At 46.2% G+C, this 15971-nt stretch overlaps 1 protein-coding gene across 4 annotated transcripts in view; it reads left to right on the top strand.

The window, feature by feature from the left end:
• Positions 1-15971, top strand: part of LOC119197296 (intermembrane lipid transfer protein VPS13B-like) — a 265877-nt gene that overhangs the window by 111193 nt on the left and 138713 nt on the right. For all 4 annotated transcript variants that reach the window (XM_062565592.1, XM_037453487.2, XM_062565593.1 and 1 more), the window contains exon 22: positions 9384-9517. In XM_062565592.1, the coding sequence (XP_062421576.1) occupies positions 9384-9517 (134 nt within the window). The remainder of the gene's footprint in view (positions 1-9383; positions 9518-15971) is intronic.

The following is a 15971-nucleotide window of genomic DNA, read 5'->3' as shown; positions in this document are numbered from 1 at the left end:
TAAAGTGAGGGTGATGGTGTGCCAGGACGCAAAGATCAAAGGTCATGGGAATAATATGAGGACTCTGTTGTGAGTATATCTTCTCTTGTAAAACCAGTTGCCTCATGAGAAGAGCTGCTGACATCTAACATGCTAGGATTGGAATAAGCCTCTGCGAAGATGATTTATTAATTGCCCCATGTGTGGAGCGCAGTGAAAACGGAGCAGCACGTGTAGGCAGGAGGGAATCGCTGGGAGCTCACTCTTAAATCCTACTTTGTTATTAGCGCGTCATGCACGATGTTTATACCGTGCTGATCGTCAGCTGCACATAAAGCTGTCTCCCGCCCGGAGGGTTCGCTTCATCCTCTGATGCCAGTTATCTGCAGCGAGGGACCTGAATGATTTTTCAGAATCTATTTGTAATTGCTGCGTGTTTGCCCAAGGACATGTGATCAAGCTGTTCAGCTGAGGTCGACCTATCAAAGAGTAGAGCTGATGTGACTAGCTGAGAAACAACCTTTGTGTCTGGATGGGACTAAAACTCACCAGCTTTTCAGGTAAATTCATGTTTTTTTTGTTGGTGTAGGAAATGAATTCAAAGTGAGCAGCTCACTTCCTTTTTGGAGTGGGCGCTGTTTTCTCCTTCTTTCTAAACTATGATTTGGCATTTGCCTCCATAGCTCTAATGTGCTTGTTCTTACGTGACGACAAATTAACGTCCAGATACATGACACGGCTTGGCTTTAGCTGCCGCCACATCATTTCTCAGGGGACTGTAAGGGGGTTTTACTTTTCAGTCTTCAGTCATCTCTGTGGGTAAACAGAGGAAATACGTGCAGGTTGTTTGCCAGTTGGAGTCAACACGTGTGCGGACGGCCGTTCAGAGCAACGCATGGGGAGTAATCACATGGGACTGGTTCGGCTAACTGGGCCGCGGCCCGGTGCTGGGGTTTCACTGCACGGACCTGACATGAGTGTGCAACTCAGAATATTTAGCCTGTACTTGTGATACATGTGAGATGTGTTTTAACCCTGGATATACCTTTAAGGTTTGTTTTGTGTCACCAGTGTGAGTGCTGCTTATATTAAATAGACTTTAAAGGAACTTGTTTTCATCCCAAAGGAATTGTACTCCCACCCAGTGTTGCAGACATACTGTACAAGAAATGAACTAACTCCCTGTTACCTATTTGTTTGCGCACATCCATTTTGAACCCTAGAGTTTGGTGATTTGGTCGTTGACATCTTGGCTTTTTGCCACCAATGAATGATTTGAAAAGCAGGGAGTGAAGTGGAGGCGGGGGCTTATACGGCCCTGTCAGTTACAAGGTAGTCCCGCCCTAAAGCATTCCCTGCTTTTTAACCCAAACTGTATCAATTGTACACAAGTGTTTCAATGCATTAGTCCACTACAGTACGGCACCTCTCAAGACACTCACAATGAGTCCTCCAACCATGCATGGAAGTGGTCAATTCACATGTGAGTCTGCATGTCCCGAGTGCCGTTTGAGATGCCGTTATGTGCTGGATGTATGGAATATTGATATAAAGCGGTAAAATTGGGGAATCACAGAACAAATCATAATCCGCTGGAAGAAAGTTTTTTTTCATCAGTTCAAAGTCTCCTCAGAACAATTGCACTCACTAGATGTCCCTGCTTCCAATTGGCCACTCAAACGCATGCCTGGCACTTTTATGATGTAAAGTGACTGTTATGTTGTTTTGTTACCACACTCAGCCTAGCTACAGTTTCGCAGCAATCAACGGGGGGACTTTCCTGCAGTCTTTTGTAAGGTGCCTGTTAATGTGCAGGCAAATGTACAGAGACACGCGGGGCCAGCTCTCCGCAGATCATTTCCCCACAAAGCGCTGAGGGCAAGGTGATATCATACATGGGGCTGCGTGGTCCTGCCCGGCTCAAATCTCACCACCCGTCTCCTCTCCGACTCCATTTGGCAACAACATATTTCACTCTGCCTCTCTGGCATGGGTTGCTGCACATATTAAATATACAGGGCACATGTTACCAAACGCAGCGCCGGCTGAATGGAGCGTAGCCAGAGCCGCTGGATGTCAGAGGCTTTGAACGCAGCACATGGTGAAATAAAGAATGGATATTTTCATGTGACTAAAGACACACATCTGCAATTAACATCGGCTCTCCATCATGTGAGGAATAGTGTTTCTTTTTGAACACACTTGAATACTGGAAGTTCATTTTGTGTTCTTTTCATAATTGCAAGGCTCTGGGTAGATTTGAGAAAAGCTAATATTTCTGTTCAGTCCACCAGGCCCCTTTCTGGTCAGTTTATGTGTTCTGACTAAATAGTCTGGTGGATAGAATAGAGGCTGAGGTCTTAGACCATTTGACTCCCATCACAGACTGTTACTTAGTAACATGACATGAGGTGTGTGCCCTTGCTATTCGGTGATTTTCCCTCACGAGAAAGGCCACGGAACGGGCAAGTCGGCTCCCCCCAGACTGAAGGTCCATCTCCGTCTGCCCAAACAATTATGCCACAAATTTGTTCACATAAAATATAACCTCTATATATTTGTCTCTAATGAATGTTTTTGTTGGCAGCGTTTCTGATCGAGAGCCTCTCCAGTTCCGAGCATCTGATTGTTCTCCAACCTCCACCAGAGTAATGATCTCACTGGCGTTGCTGTTCAATCCTAAAAGGATCCCTGAGAACATACTTCTCTCTGCTGAGAAAGTCATCGTACAGACTTGGCTGCTCGGTTGGAAGTTGCACTGTTGTCTTAGTCTGCTACTGGTCTGGATGATGGCAGTAGATGTAATTGTGCTGATTATTGCGAGGACCACTAAGAGGAAGCTACAACTTCAAAAGAAACATTTGCATTGTTCTCATCATCAGATGGCTGGTGGCAGTATCTTTGGGCCTCACAGAGATGGGTCCTTTCGGGGGGCTTCTCAGTGAGCTCAACCCCGCAGGGCTCCAGCCTTCATGATTGAGACACGGTTATTGTGGGGACATACACCATTTTATTTTATTTGCATGCCTTTACACACGTTTGAAACAGAAGAGAACTGAGGTGGACTTGAGGCAGAAGCCCCAGTCATACATAACTACGATTGAGCCCAAGTAGCCTGATGGGAGTCAGGCAGGTTTTTATTGGCGGCCGCGTGCTGTTCAGAAGGGGATAATATTTTCGTTGTGGAGTTATTTATATAGTCAATCATTTATCAAGGTAATGATGGTTGGATGGGGGAAAGAAAACAAGAAAGAGTAGGAATAATGAGATAGGAGTACCCCCCCCCCCCCCCCCTCCCCCCCCCCGCGCCCTTAAGAATAGCTTGGCTGTAGGGGACACTACTGGCCAGATTAGTGTCTCTGGCCTACACACTCCCACGAGCTCTTCCAGGACCGCCTGTGGGGAATAGATTTGTCCTCATGTATCTCTTGTCATGTATCTGCTTTCTGTGTATGATAAGGGCATCAGGCCTTGTGGATGTTGGCTGTGGGTTTTGGGGTTGAGGTGAGAAGCAGAGGGGGAAGTTGGGGTTGAGTGGTTGGGGTGGATTAGTGTGCAGGAGCAAGGGGGGGGGGGGGGGCTTAGTTCAGATGACAAAGGGGCAGGAGGGGGATTGCATTGGTTCCATAGCGATATCCTCTTCCTTGACTGTCTTCTCACCAGAGACATCGGCCCGTCTCCACACGCCTGAGTTGAGAAGTCATCCCTCCACATTTATCTTCAATGGGTAAGAGGGAACTTCCTACAGCGTGGAGAGAAATCCAACTTCTTAAAACACCCCTCCCCTGCCAACCCCTCCCCTCATTCCCATCCCTCAGTCGGCCGAGCTGACACTTTTTTTCGTTGTGGCTTCCATAACGCCGTAACAAATGGAGTTGCGTAAATATTTAAACAAACAGAAACTCGCATCCAAAACAAATAGGCGGGCAGGTTTATTAAAGAGCCCCATCGTTGCCTCTGCACACAGCTGTAGCAGAGTATACAACACTTCAATTCACTGTAAACCATTTGTAAAAAGGAACATACCAGGAAGATAGCAGCCGGCGTGGCTCCCTCCATAGGGCTGCTTTTTATGGCCGACTTGCTCAATCTCTTGGGAAGTACATGTGGATGCTTTGAGCCCTCTAACTGTTAAATCAGAGGGGAGTCACTGTTTAACTGCAGCAGAATTATTTGAGGCGACGCTGATTTGTTTCTCGACCTTAAAGGAATCATGACCCTGTGAACAGACCTTGTGAACATTTTCATATCGGAACTACTTTCTCTTTACCAAGGTTCTACGGTCACTACAAGCATGCCATCTAGGAACCTTATATTGGAGTCATAGAAGATCCAAACTATCTAGGCTGATATGCTGATAAATATTCTACAGGTAAGAGGACTGATCGTATGTTCACTGGTCGAGAAAGAGGGGATTGGTGGGAGAGAGTGAGAACAAAAAAAATGGGGGTGGAAAGGGTGGGTAAACGGTCAGAGTTTGGCCAATAAGATATTAGCCTAATGGCCTCAGAGAGGGTGAAAATGAGGACATTGCTGAGATGGCACGAGACAGGGGGAATAACCCCACTTTAAGAGGACTCTTAGGACTTGTTAGGCCTGGCCGGGTTTAAGCGCTTTGGGCGCTCCTGTCATATTTCTCTTTCATTTGAATTTCGACCTCTTGTGTTCTCTCTGTCTCATTCACTTTCTCTGCCTGGCTTCCTCTTCCTTGTTATATCCCCTCCTTGTTGAAACGGCGGGCGCCAAGTTACTATAACAAGATATGGCAGTTTCATTCCAAATAATGACCCCAGGATTAACAAACAGAGTCCTGGAATGGTATTTAAAACCGAACGGAGAGTAGCCTGACCTTGCATTGTTACTGCCTATACTCTCTGATTGGCCAAACTGACTCTTTCTTGGGAAGAATATTCACAGTCTTTCCACCCACCTTCCATCGAAAGTTCTTTTCTTGGTCTATTCCAGGTCAGGGTCTGAAAAATAGTGGAGTTACAGCCAGAACAATCTTCTGAGACAACAAGTGTGATGGGTTCCTCCAGAACACTACTCAGAGTAATATTTTAAAGATGGCATTCATTTATAACACAAGATGCAAAGTTTAGGTTTAAAAGAAACAACTGCAATTACTGTCTTGTTTTCCCCCTCTCATTTCATTTTGTATAGCCCAAAATCGCAAATTATAAACGGGGGCTTTACAGTCTGTACACATGCCCTATGATGGGGAGAAAAGACAAGGAGATAGGGAGAGGCTTGGTCCCTCGACAGTCTGGGCCTATAGCAGCTTATCTCTGGGCTGTTCCAGGTTAACCTGAGTCTGACCGTGTCTGACCCCCGGACTGAAAGAGGAAGCTAGTTCCACAAAAGAGGAGCTAACTGATAACTGAAGGCTCTGGCCCCCATCCTACTTTTTAAGACTCTATGAACATCGAGGAACCAGCATCTATGGAGCGTAGCTCTCTAAGTATATGGCAATATGGTATTATCCTTAAGATAAGACGCCGCTTGACCAGCAAGTGTCTTGTAGACAGTGTTGGGAAGGATACTTTCAAAACGTATTCGTTACAGAATACATGCCCAAAAATGTAATCTGTAACCTATTCCGATACATTAACTAATCTGAGTATTGTATTCTGAATACTTACTTATAAATTAACTTACTTTAAGATGCTTCTTCAGGTTGGAGGTGGAGTCTGAAAGCAGGTTGCTTGCTGGCAAGCAGAGTTTGCACTGCACAGTTATGTTCCGTTCTCCCGTCTCTTTCTTTAACATGAAATGCTTATTGAATTTCCAGGAGTTTCCTTCATTTATTTAGAGCACATATGTCAAACTGGCGGTCCTTGTGCGGCCCGCCGGGTGACTGCCGCGCCGCCAGCGATCCGTATTGTCGGCTGTTCTGCTTGCCGGGCGGATCGTCAGCGGCAAGCAGTGTAATCCATTGATTTCAACAATGTAACTGTATTCCGAATACCATCGATATAACTATACATTTTAATTGTAACTGTAACGGAATAGTTACTCATAATGTGTATTCTAAATACGAAACTCTGGTATTCCGTTACTCCCCAACACTGCTTGTAGGTGAGAAGAAGTACCTTAAATGTTATTCTTGATTTAACCAGTGCCCGTGCAGGAGTAAGTAATATGGAGTAATATGTTCCCTTTTCTTGATTTTTCTTTACTTTGATGCTGCAGCATTCTGAATCAACTGGAGAGGCTTAGGAGACTTATAAGAGCAGCCTGATAGTAAAAAATTGTAGTTATCTAGTCTAGAAGTACTTAAACTCCTTCACTTGAACTCAAAGAACTAGGTCACGGGTACAAGCGGCAAAAATGGAAATGAGTGAGAAGCTCAGCCACTCTTGAGGAGCTCAGGGTCGAGCCGCTGCTCCTTTGCGTTAAAAGGAGCCAGTTGAGGTGGTTTGGGCCTCTGGTAAGGATGCCCCCTGGACGCCTCCCTAGGGAGGGGATCCAGGCACGTCCAGCTGGGAAGAGGCCCCCGGGCAAGAGTTTATACCTCTGCACTGGCCGGGAAACGCCTTTGGATCACGCAGTCAGAGGTGGTTTTGGGGTTTGGGGTCCCCTGCTGAAGCTGTTGCCCCCGCGACCCGATAAGCGGTTAAAGATGGATGGATGGATGGATAGTCTAGAAGTAACAAACGCATGAACCCGCTTTGAGCCGGAAGTCCATGATTTCCGATATATTACAGAAGTCCTTTAAGTCTGCTTTATCCGAGAGTTAAAATACACATCCTGGTCGAAAAGATCTCCCAGGAGTCTTTACGGTGCTGCTGGGTACCAGAGCGATCCCATCCAGAGAAACGACATCACAAGGCAGCTGACTCCGAAGGCGCTCTGGGCCTGTCAAGATAACCTCAGTTGCTGGTCATCTCAAGTTTTGCTGATATTCTTGAAGTCTAACAAACTGGCCGGTCTCGCTTGGCTTGATCGACATAACATTGAGTATCCTCTGCATTACAATGGAAATTTATTTTCTAATAAAATTGCCTAAAGAACGCATATAGAGGGCAAATTAAATCGGTCCAAGTACCGCTCACACACTCAAACTGGGTTGAGGTGAAGGGTGCATCTTTAACCGCAGGGTTGATGGTTTGAATCCCAGCTGCTTCATTCAAAAGTGTCCCTGAGCATGACACCAAACCCCCTACCTGCTTTCTGGGCTCCTTTACAGTATGGGATGAGTTAAATTCAGGGAATAATTTTCCCACAGGGATCAATAAACTCTCCAATTCCCACTCATGCAGGCTCATTCTTTGGCCGTGTAATTGATACTATGACTAGATTGGAGGCCTGTGTACTGTTGTTTGTCGACAGGTCAATGCGGATACAGTTTATGGTATGCTGTGAGGCGGTGCTTGGATGAGCAAATTTGTATTGTGGGTATGGAAGAGGAGGGGTGGACGGGGATAACAAGGACCCTGACGTAAGTACAGAGACTGTGGTAAGCACCAATGGGGATAAAATCATAAACACACACTTTGAAAAAAAAAAAACCACGTTAATGTCAAAGAGGGTGCACCCAAAGAACTTCCATATGCAGACGCTCTGCTTGGCAGGTCCAGTCCCTGGGGGAAGACTTCCCGGTCTAGACAGCTGGCCCACATGACAGAGACCGGCACCCACAGAGCTCTGGCACGATTGTGTGGATCCCCGCAGAGCTGAACAGGAAACGGCTCTCTAACGCAGTGTGACAGGAATGCTTTGACACACTGAGCCCCTCAACGACAAAACACTATTGACAAACCAATGATATCACAGCGGTTTTGTGCAGGACATAACTCAGCGAAAGACTGAGTCCGTGAAACACAATCTTTCCTGTTAAAGTCAATTTGTGCCATGTGCAGCCCTATGTGTGGATACCAAGGGAAGTATACAAAAGGGTTGGCTCACAGACACAATGGGGCAGACCAATACGCATGGGGCAGAAGAGTTCATTGGAAAGTATGAGTGTTGTACACAATACACAGTGCGTGTAGTGCGTGACGATGCAACGCCGATGGTAGGCATAAGGACAGAAACGGTTGGATGCTGTGTGAGAAATGACTCCACGAGAGTCCGGACCACTTGATGTCCTGTCTTTGAACGCACACTTTACACACATGCACCTGTGACATCAGCCCCACACATGCTCCTCCCAACAAGTCGCCCCGGGGACCACACATCTTGGTTTGGTAATTGTCCAGCTTTGCCCGACTGACGTGGCGAAATGCTCCCGTTGCCGTGGCAACCTGTTTGGATGCTATAATGATATTTGGTAGACTTTCGGCGCCTGAGGAGGCATCACCATTATTTTGTGACAACTGTGGGTTAGAGAATGCTGAGCAAGGCAGACCCTTTAAATCATGGAATATGTCTTAATGTGCCTTCAGGGGCCCCCCCGCCCCTCCCTTCCCCCACCTCTGACGCCGTGATGGCTTTAACATCCACAGACCTCAAGCTAACCTGGTAGGATACGTGTGTCTCTCAGTCCATATCTGCGCCTCACTTTTCCACTAAGTGTCTCCGGCCTGTTGAAGACTGACCCACAGTGAGGTTGGTGCAAAGGCTAGTCGAGGGGGTTGTTGCTGTGGGAGTTGTGTGCTTGGATGTTGCCATGAGTGCCATTGCAGACAATCGACCGCAGCTGGCATACTAGGCCATGTCATGGCTAGGACACAATGTGTGAGAGCATTCTCTCAGTTCCCATAGTTCCCTTTCTCGCTGTGGGAGACCAGAAAACCCGAGTGCCAACATTACATCAGCTCAATGAAGTGTCAGTTTAACGTTGTATAACATGATACTGTATGCAGAATGAAAATAACAGTGAACTATGAAGGAAGCTGAATGCTCTCTTCCACTGCTAAAACATGTTCACATGCTTTGATGTTAAACTACTGTTTGTCCTGCATCACTAAGCACCAGCTTTAGTCCATTTCTACCTCCTTACAAATTATTTTCTTCACTTCAGTTCAATGCAAAGTAGCTTTATTGGCATGAAGGTTTCCGAAAAACAGTGCTTTAAAATAAAACCTAATATTAATACGAATATATCAACCAATTATAAACACGCTGCAACCAGAAATAATTTCAGAGGAAAACAACTTTAACTATATGTTGTAGTTGTTATAGACATTACAGCAATACAGCATTACAGAGTATTTTTCCATAGGTAATTAGGTCTGTTAACGCACTATCCAGTACACACATTTATTAATTAACGCCAACAATTATTTTATTGCACTTTAATGCACTTTTTCTTATTATTTAATATTAAGATTCTATTAATTTTATACAAAATGATTCGTTCAATATCATATTTTACAGGGTTCTACGGTACTCGCAGAACAAAAGTAATTCAAATGAGCACTAGACAAACACGGTACTGAAGTACTTTCTTTCTTCTCCAGAATCCCGTCCCCTGTCCATACCAAAGAGGGTGATACCCGAAACCACAGCGGGGGACTCATGGACAACCTCGGAGGAGAGAATGAAGGAGCTGATCGCCCAAGCCTGGGATGTTGTTAAGCGCCTTACTCTACAGGTACCATTCTTGTTGTAATTGTGTATATGATCGGTGAGACCCATTTGCTTTGATGAGCTACATCTACAGCCCATCACTTAGTCAGCAATATTTAACTGTAAATATGCCTTTAAGGGGAGAAGGAGTAAACGGACATGTCCTTAGGACTGAGGGGTGAAGACCACATGTCAACAAGAGTGCACCTATTCACAACAACCACTCCACAACTGTATAATGGCCATAACATAAACTTGCCTCCTTGGCGTCCCAATATCTTTCCCACATTTATTTTTTGAGTTCAAGCACCAATAAAAGGACCAAATGATTGCTTTTTGACTTGACCTCATTGAGAAGTTATTGGCCGTGACACGTCAGGGAACAGCTTTACATCCTGGATCTACTTTAGGGGCCATTAACTCCTCTCTTCATGTCTTCAGAGGCCAGCTTAGCGCGCTCTGTGGTTGTGACCACATGGCCTCCAGGGTTAGCTGTTAGCCCATTAGCATGCGTAGCATCTAGTGGAGCTTTGTGGTGGGCTGAGTTTCTGTCTGACCAGTTAGCCCGCTAGATGCCCCCTTGTGCGTCCGTCTAAGTGTCTGTATGGGTGGCTAAGTGCTCCCATTGTGTGGACGCTCACTGCATCTTGACTGGACTAGTTTGCAGAAGCCACATCACAACCAGGCCCATCTGAAATACATCAGGGAGCACCGACAACCTTTTGTCAGGGCTCCTCTTGATGCAGGAACGGCATGGTGCATGCACATGGTGTGTCCTGGCCATCTTTTCCTCATGTGGGTCTACACATTATTTATTAAGGATCTTGACTGATCAAGACTGACCATCTTGACCTCTATCATGTTGCACATCACTACAGGGATTATAACTTCAATTTATTTTATTTTATTTTGTAGAGCCCAAAATCGCAAATTATAAATTAGCCTCAGAGGGCTTTACAGTCTGTACACATGGGACATCCTCTGAAAAACTCCCCAAAAATGAAAAAAAACCTTCCATGGAGACAAATAGGGTAGAAACCTTCGGGAGAACGTCAGAGGAGGGATCCCTCTCCCGGGATGGACAGACTGCAATGGATGTCATGTGTACAGAACCAACAATGTAAAAGATGTACAATACATTCAAATCCTCTAACAGAAATGATACAAGTAATTGCGAGTAGTGAGCCAGGTGTACAGCAGGGACAACCACCATCAGATAGAACCACCATCCACAGAAGGAGGGGAAGCACAGACTTTAGGAAAGGGTAATGTTGGTGCTGATAGTAATAAGATTAATAGTTAAACTGATGATGATGATGGCAGCAGCAGTTGTCAGCAGGGCCATGCCAGGAGGCAGGAACAGGGTCCAGATTGAACCATGGAAACCTGTGAGAAGAGAAAGCACAAATACTCCATGGAAGAAACAAAGTTAGTGATGCGCATTAATGTTTACAGTAATAGAAATGGGAATATCAATGGTGTCAGAAGCGGTAGGTGTCCGCGGGCCAGTCAGCAGTCAGGACCAGACGGAACCACCATCTACAGAGAGGCGAGAAAGCACAAAAAAAACACGTTTTCTGTAAAACAAAGTGTTTTACCGTATTCATGGAAACAGGGACCCTCTGTTAAAGGGAAAAAATAAACTAAACCAGTTTTTAATGCGAATCCAGCTTTTGGGGAAGTTTCTTGGTGCATGTAAACAATAACCGGTAATGCAGAGGTCCAGCTAACCAATCTTAATTCGTCTTAATCTTTATTGGTGGGACCACACAAACTGACGTCAGTCAAACATGAAAGGGGGCATGACGCATGTGAACTGCATAGGGCTGCAGAGCCCGGGTCCCATGTCAGCCCATTGAGCTGTTTACAGTACTTCCACAAAAGTTAACTCAACCCGCTAATAGTTTGTTGAGCCCGTCATTGCCTCCACTTCCCTCTGTCCCCCTCGGCTGTGCGACCGGGACCACACCGCGTACTGTAGCAGTAATTAGGAAACAGTCCGTCCCGTTGACACGGGGGTGGAAGCCGACCAAGCCCGAACAACCCGACAGCTGGTACCCCAGGCCTTGCATATCCCCAAACTTAAAACCACTCCATTTATTTTAGTGCGGTGTAAACAGAATACCTAACGACTCACACTTCTGCTGCACATGTGCCCAATTTGGCATGCAGGGCATTTTCTGTCCTTTTTTACAGAGATTTGGGGGGTGGCATAGCGCAGAGGTGGCGGAACGAGATTGGGGGGAGGGAAAAGTTACAGAAGTATTTATTATTCTACAGCTGCTGAGACTACTTTAAGCTGTTTAAACAGAATCAGGACACGTGATAGCTGGGGATTGTGTAAATTGTTTTTCAAATGTTCAGATGCCGCCTTTGACGCATAAATTCTTTCCTTCCGAGGGCCAGAATCTAGCCATGTATTGGATAAGCTACAGTTCATTTTCAGCCATTGTCTGTCATGCATTCCACCAATGTCAGCAGTTCATAAATATCGTAGACCGGAATAAACCCTGTTGTCTATTTTCCTCTTGCAGTCACATTTCCTTTTATATCATCCTTTAGCACACCTCAAGAAACCAAAAATACCAAAATGTATTGAAGCAATTCTGTCCCACTGCACTGTGCATTTCATTGCAGTGTGACTTGAGTGTAATGTATTTCATCCCACTCAAAGTCTAAAACCAGAGCAGCAGCTGGAAAAAGCCAAACACGTGCTGCTTCTAGTTGTAGCTTTCTGCTCCAAAAACCCTTCTTCCCACCATACTTGTCTTTTTCAATGACAGGCCTAGTCAGCATTGATTCCCGAGAATGGCTCCGTCACGCGCTGTTAATGTACAGATTTCTATCTGAATGTCACGCTGTTTCACCTAAAACCCCAGACATGAATGAGAGCCGGGGGGTTCCTCTGCGACTTGGTGTGTCTCCGTACGTAGCACTTCGGCTGCTACCCCACAAGGAGCGATCGGCCTCTTTTGATCCATCACAAAGGCTGCTAGCCAAAAGAGAAGTGCTTGGGTTTACTCACAAAGCTTTGCCGCCGTGTCGGGACAGATGATCTAAGAGCAAGAGAGCCAGGACCTCCGCTTCAACCAAACGAGCGACTTTCTTTGCCCCATCACTGCAACGCAGCCCTGGTGAGGTCAGAGGGCCGTACCACCCAAATGGCAGAGTCTCCTTGAGGTTACGTACAGCAAAGACCATGAAAGACGTGTGTTTTCTTCCCCAAAGAGTCCACTCAGTCTCTTGGTCACACCAGGCTCCAATTTGTGTAGGTGGTGTTATTTCAGCAGTCACCCCCCATTAGGGCTGTTGGGCGGCAGTCGCCCACGCCGCACTGTCCTGGCTCATCTGGGCCACTTGACCGTCGCGCCCTTTGCACACAGCAGACCTCTGGGGTCCTTCTCTCTCCCCTCCTCATCCTGTCATCCGCCCTGCCTCAGCCCCATCCTGCCCAGGGACACCAGGGTTCTCCGGCGGGCTCTGATAATAATTGCCAGTGATCAGGAACAGTGATTCTATTTCAGGAATTCTGCAATAATTCCTTCTATTTAACACATGAATGTGTTCAGCGCTGGCAAAGGAGCACGTTGCTACCAAAACTGAAATGGGATCTGCTGAAACAGAGAGCCCGTTGCCATGGAAAAATGAAGTAACACTGCTCCCCGCAGCTGCCATGCATTAATGAGTAGGATTTTTTTTTTTCGGAGAAAGAAAGAAAAAGCAGGCAGAGAAGCGGTGGGGTAGAGAAGGTAGAGTGATGGAAAGGAGATGTTAGGAAGCGGGCGAGGAGAATAAAATACTTATGTGCAGGAGGAAAAGTGAAAGAGAGATAGAAAGGAAGGATCATGTGCACAGTATGTTTTGGTGTGGCTCACATGGAGCTGGCCAGATGGTTTCCATGAACAGGATCTGACCCCCGGGCTGGAGCACTTTCTGCAGGCACATTACTTCACCCCCCCTCCCCTCACACACAGTCTCCATTCGTCCTATCATCCCTGCCCTCAACACCTCACCCTCCCTGTCTGTCAAACCGCACAACGTCCAATTGATTTGCAAGCATAGCTTTGCTCTTTGTGCCACTTGAAGACTAAATGTGGATTGGGGTTTTCAAAATTGCCATTTAAATACCCTGGGGGTTTGCTTTTTATCTAAATCATAGCAGAAACATGGGGGGGTAGATATTACCACTTCAAGTATCTTCTTATTTGTTAAGTGCATTCGTTTACATGCATTAGGATTTACCTCATGCCCCACCTCCTGCAATGGAGGGCCATTTTGGGAGAAGAAGGCTCAGTAGCATATTACAATTAAGAGAATGAAATAGTAATGATCACACAAACAATTAGTCCCAGTGCATATCCTTAGTGGTCCCCTGATTATTCACATACAGCATACAGTTTGACAGGAAAATGCACACACACTGTGAATGGACTTGATGTATTTTACTGTATTTATCACAATAAAAAACAGACGCTGGTTTAGTGTTTGAAGAATCTTTATTAAGTGAAATCAGTGTGATGAAATAGATCGCTGTTAAAGCCAGAGTAACATGTCTGTGAGAATACAATACGTTATATTGTTCATCACATCTCCTGATCTGGGCTTGGATCATTTGTATAATAGCCTCAGCTAGCAGAACCTAGTAGTTTAACCAAAGCTGTGAGCTGATTGGTTGTAGTACAAACAGAGAGACGGGTTAATGCTTGGGGGAGAACGTCGGGTGTCTCTTCTGTCATTGCCGAGGGGCGCAAAGTGGAACGAAGGAATGAGAGGAGGAAGAAGAGGAGGAAGAAGAGGAGCGGTGAGAGGAAGGGTGTACATTCTGTCCTCATTACACACTCATCCTGTCTTCTGTTGCCCGATATTAATCGAGACCCCACAATGTCACAGTAGACGTGCCGTTAGCTGTTTACCATCCAAGAACATGTGTGTGTGTGTGTGTGTGTGTGTGTGTGGGGCCATCATCTGCTGCTGTGTCAACATGCCGATGAACTCCCAGCCATTACAGATGCACACACATATTTGACCCTCTCCCCGGGCCGCGATGGAAAAGAGCTTACTGGGATTCTCTTGTGTCTGTAACCTGTTGAACCTCAGAGGCCTGGAGACCTGGAACTGATTTTCATCAGAATAAAAAAAAAAAACTCACAGCAGGTAGAATTTCAAGAGTGAGATGTTTTAAAAATTTGTCAGGGAAAAGTGATTGTGGTTTTCGCCCTGACCTTGTGAATGTGTTTCTGGAACACTTGTTTGGAGGTGAACCTGGTTTGTGTGGGAACTGCGTCCACCCGGTCCGCCTCAGGGCCGAACACAGATCAGAGCACATCGGCCGAGGTTACAAAATGGCCCAGTTGGGCCGACTGGATTTAATCGTACTGCAGGAATCAACAGTGTTGAAAATTTGCCAGTGTAGGCCAATAAAAGCTCTTTTCATCCGAACTACATCAGTCCAGCCTGGCCCGGTATCACATACTGCACTACATACACAGCCGTCTCCACTCACAGAGCAAAATGCTCTGGCCACACCACTACTGTAGATAAACCAGGCCAAGCCCAAACAGAGGCCAGCCGGCTCGCCATTAGTCCGTCGCTAACAGGAGAGCTTTAGCAAAGCTCTGAGCTTGGGCCAGGTGATGTGGCCCAAACCATTTTTGTCTACTGAGTAACTCAAAACAATATTGTTGGCTGACTACTGGTGCTTTCACAAAGAAGTTTTAAGCCAATGACCCAGGAGTACTTTTGGAAAACGGGAGTGACTTGGAGACACTATATAGGTCTCTGGTAGGGTTAGAGATCTGTCAAATCTATCAAAAGGTAGCCCCGCCCCTAAGCTTACCCTGCATTGTGTTTTATTTGACTCCAAATGGACCATCATTTACTAAATGAATCATGCTGCATAGAAATCCTTTTCTCATAGACTATACGTCCGGAGGAGTCGCCCACTGGTGGACAGTAGAGCGTTTTAAGACACTTCTGCATTAGCTTCAAGGTTGCCGCCATGTTTTTTTTTGCGAGAATGGAAAATTTTGGGGGGGGCCTTAAAAATCACATTCAAGGCTTAAATATATTGTTGAATTAAAATAACAATATTGCTATGATATTGATGCATTACGTAGCCCTGTACCCTGGATGGTGAGTAATCAAATGCCCGACCTTCAGCCCAGCCCAATAGACCCCATTCCTCAGTCTGCAAACCAAACCCCACCATCCTCAATGCCCCCAGTCACAGCCCCCCTCTACCGGTGCATCTTTGGTTTGGCGTGGCCACCCCCTAGACCCCCTCCTTGCTGGGATATGGGGAAGGGGGGGAGTGGGGGGGGGGGGAGCAGGCGAGCCAGGCAAGGCCGGTCGCTCTCCTTAGGCCACTGTTGGATCAATAAACGCAGCGATCAAAGTTGCAATTAACCCAGCGCGCTAACACAAACAGCCGGGGCCCAGCAGAAACAAACAAAGCCTTTATGTCACCCAAAGCGTTTATT

This window comes from Pungitius pungitius, chromosome 11, assembly GCF_949316345.1.
Source record: "Pungitius pungitius chromosome 11, fPunPun2.1, whole genome shotgun sequence".
NCBI classification, from domain to species: domain Eukaryota; kingdom Metazoa; phylum Chordata; class Actinopteri; order Perciformes; family Gasterosteidae; genus Pungitius; species Pungitius pungitius.
Note: the sequence above shows the minus strand (reverse complement) of the source record. Positions and strands in the feature narration are given on the sequence as shown.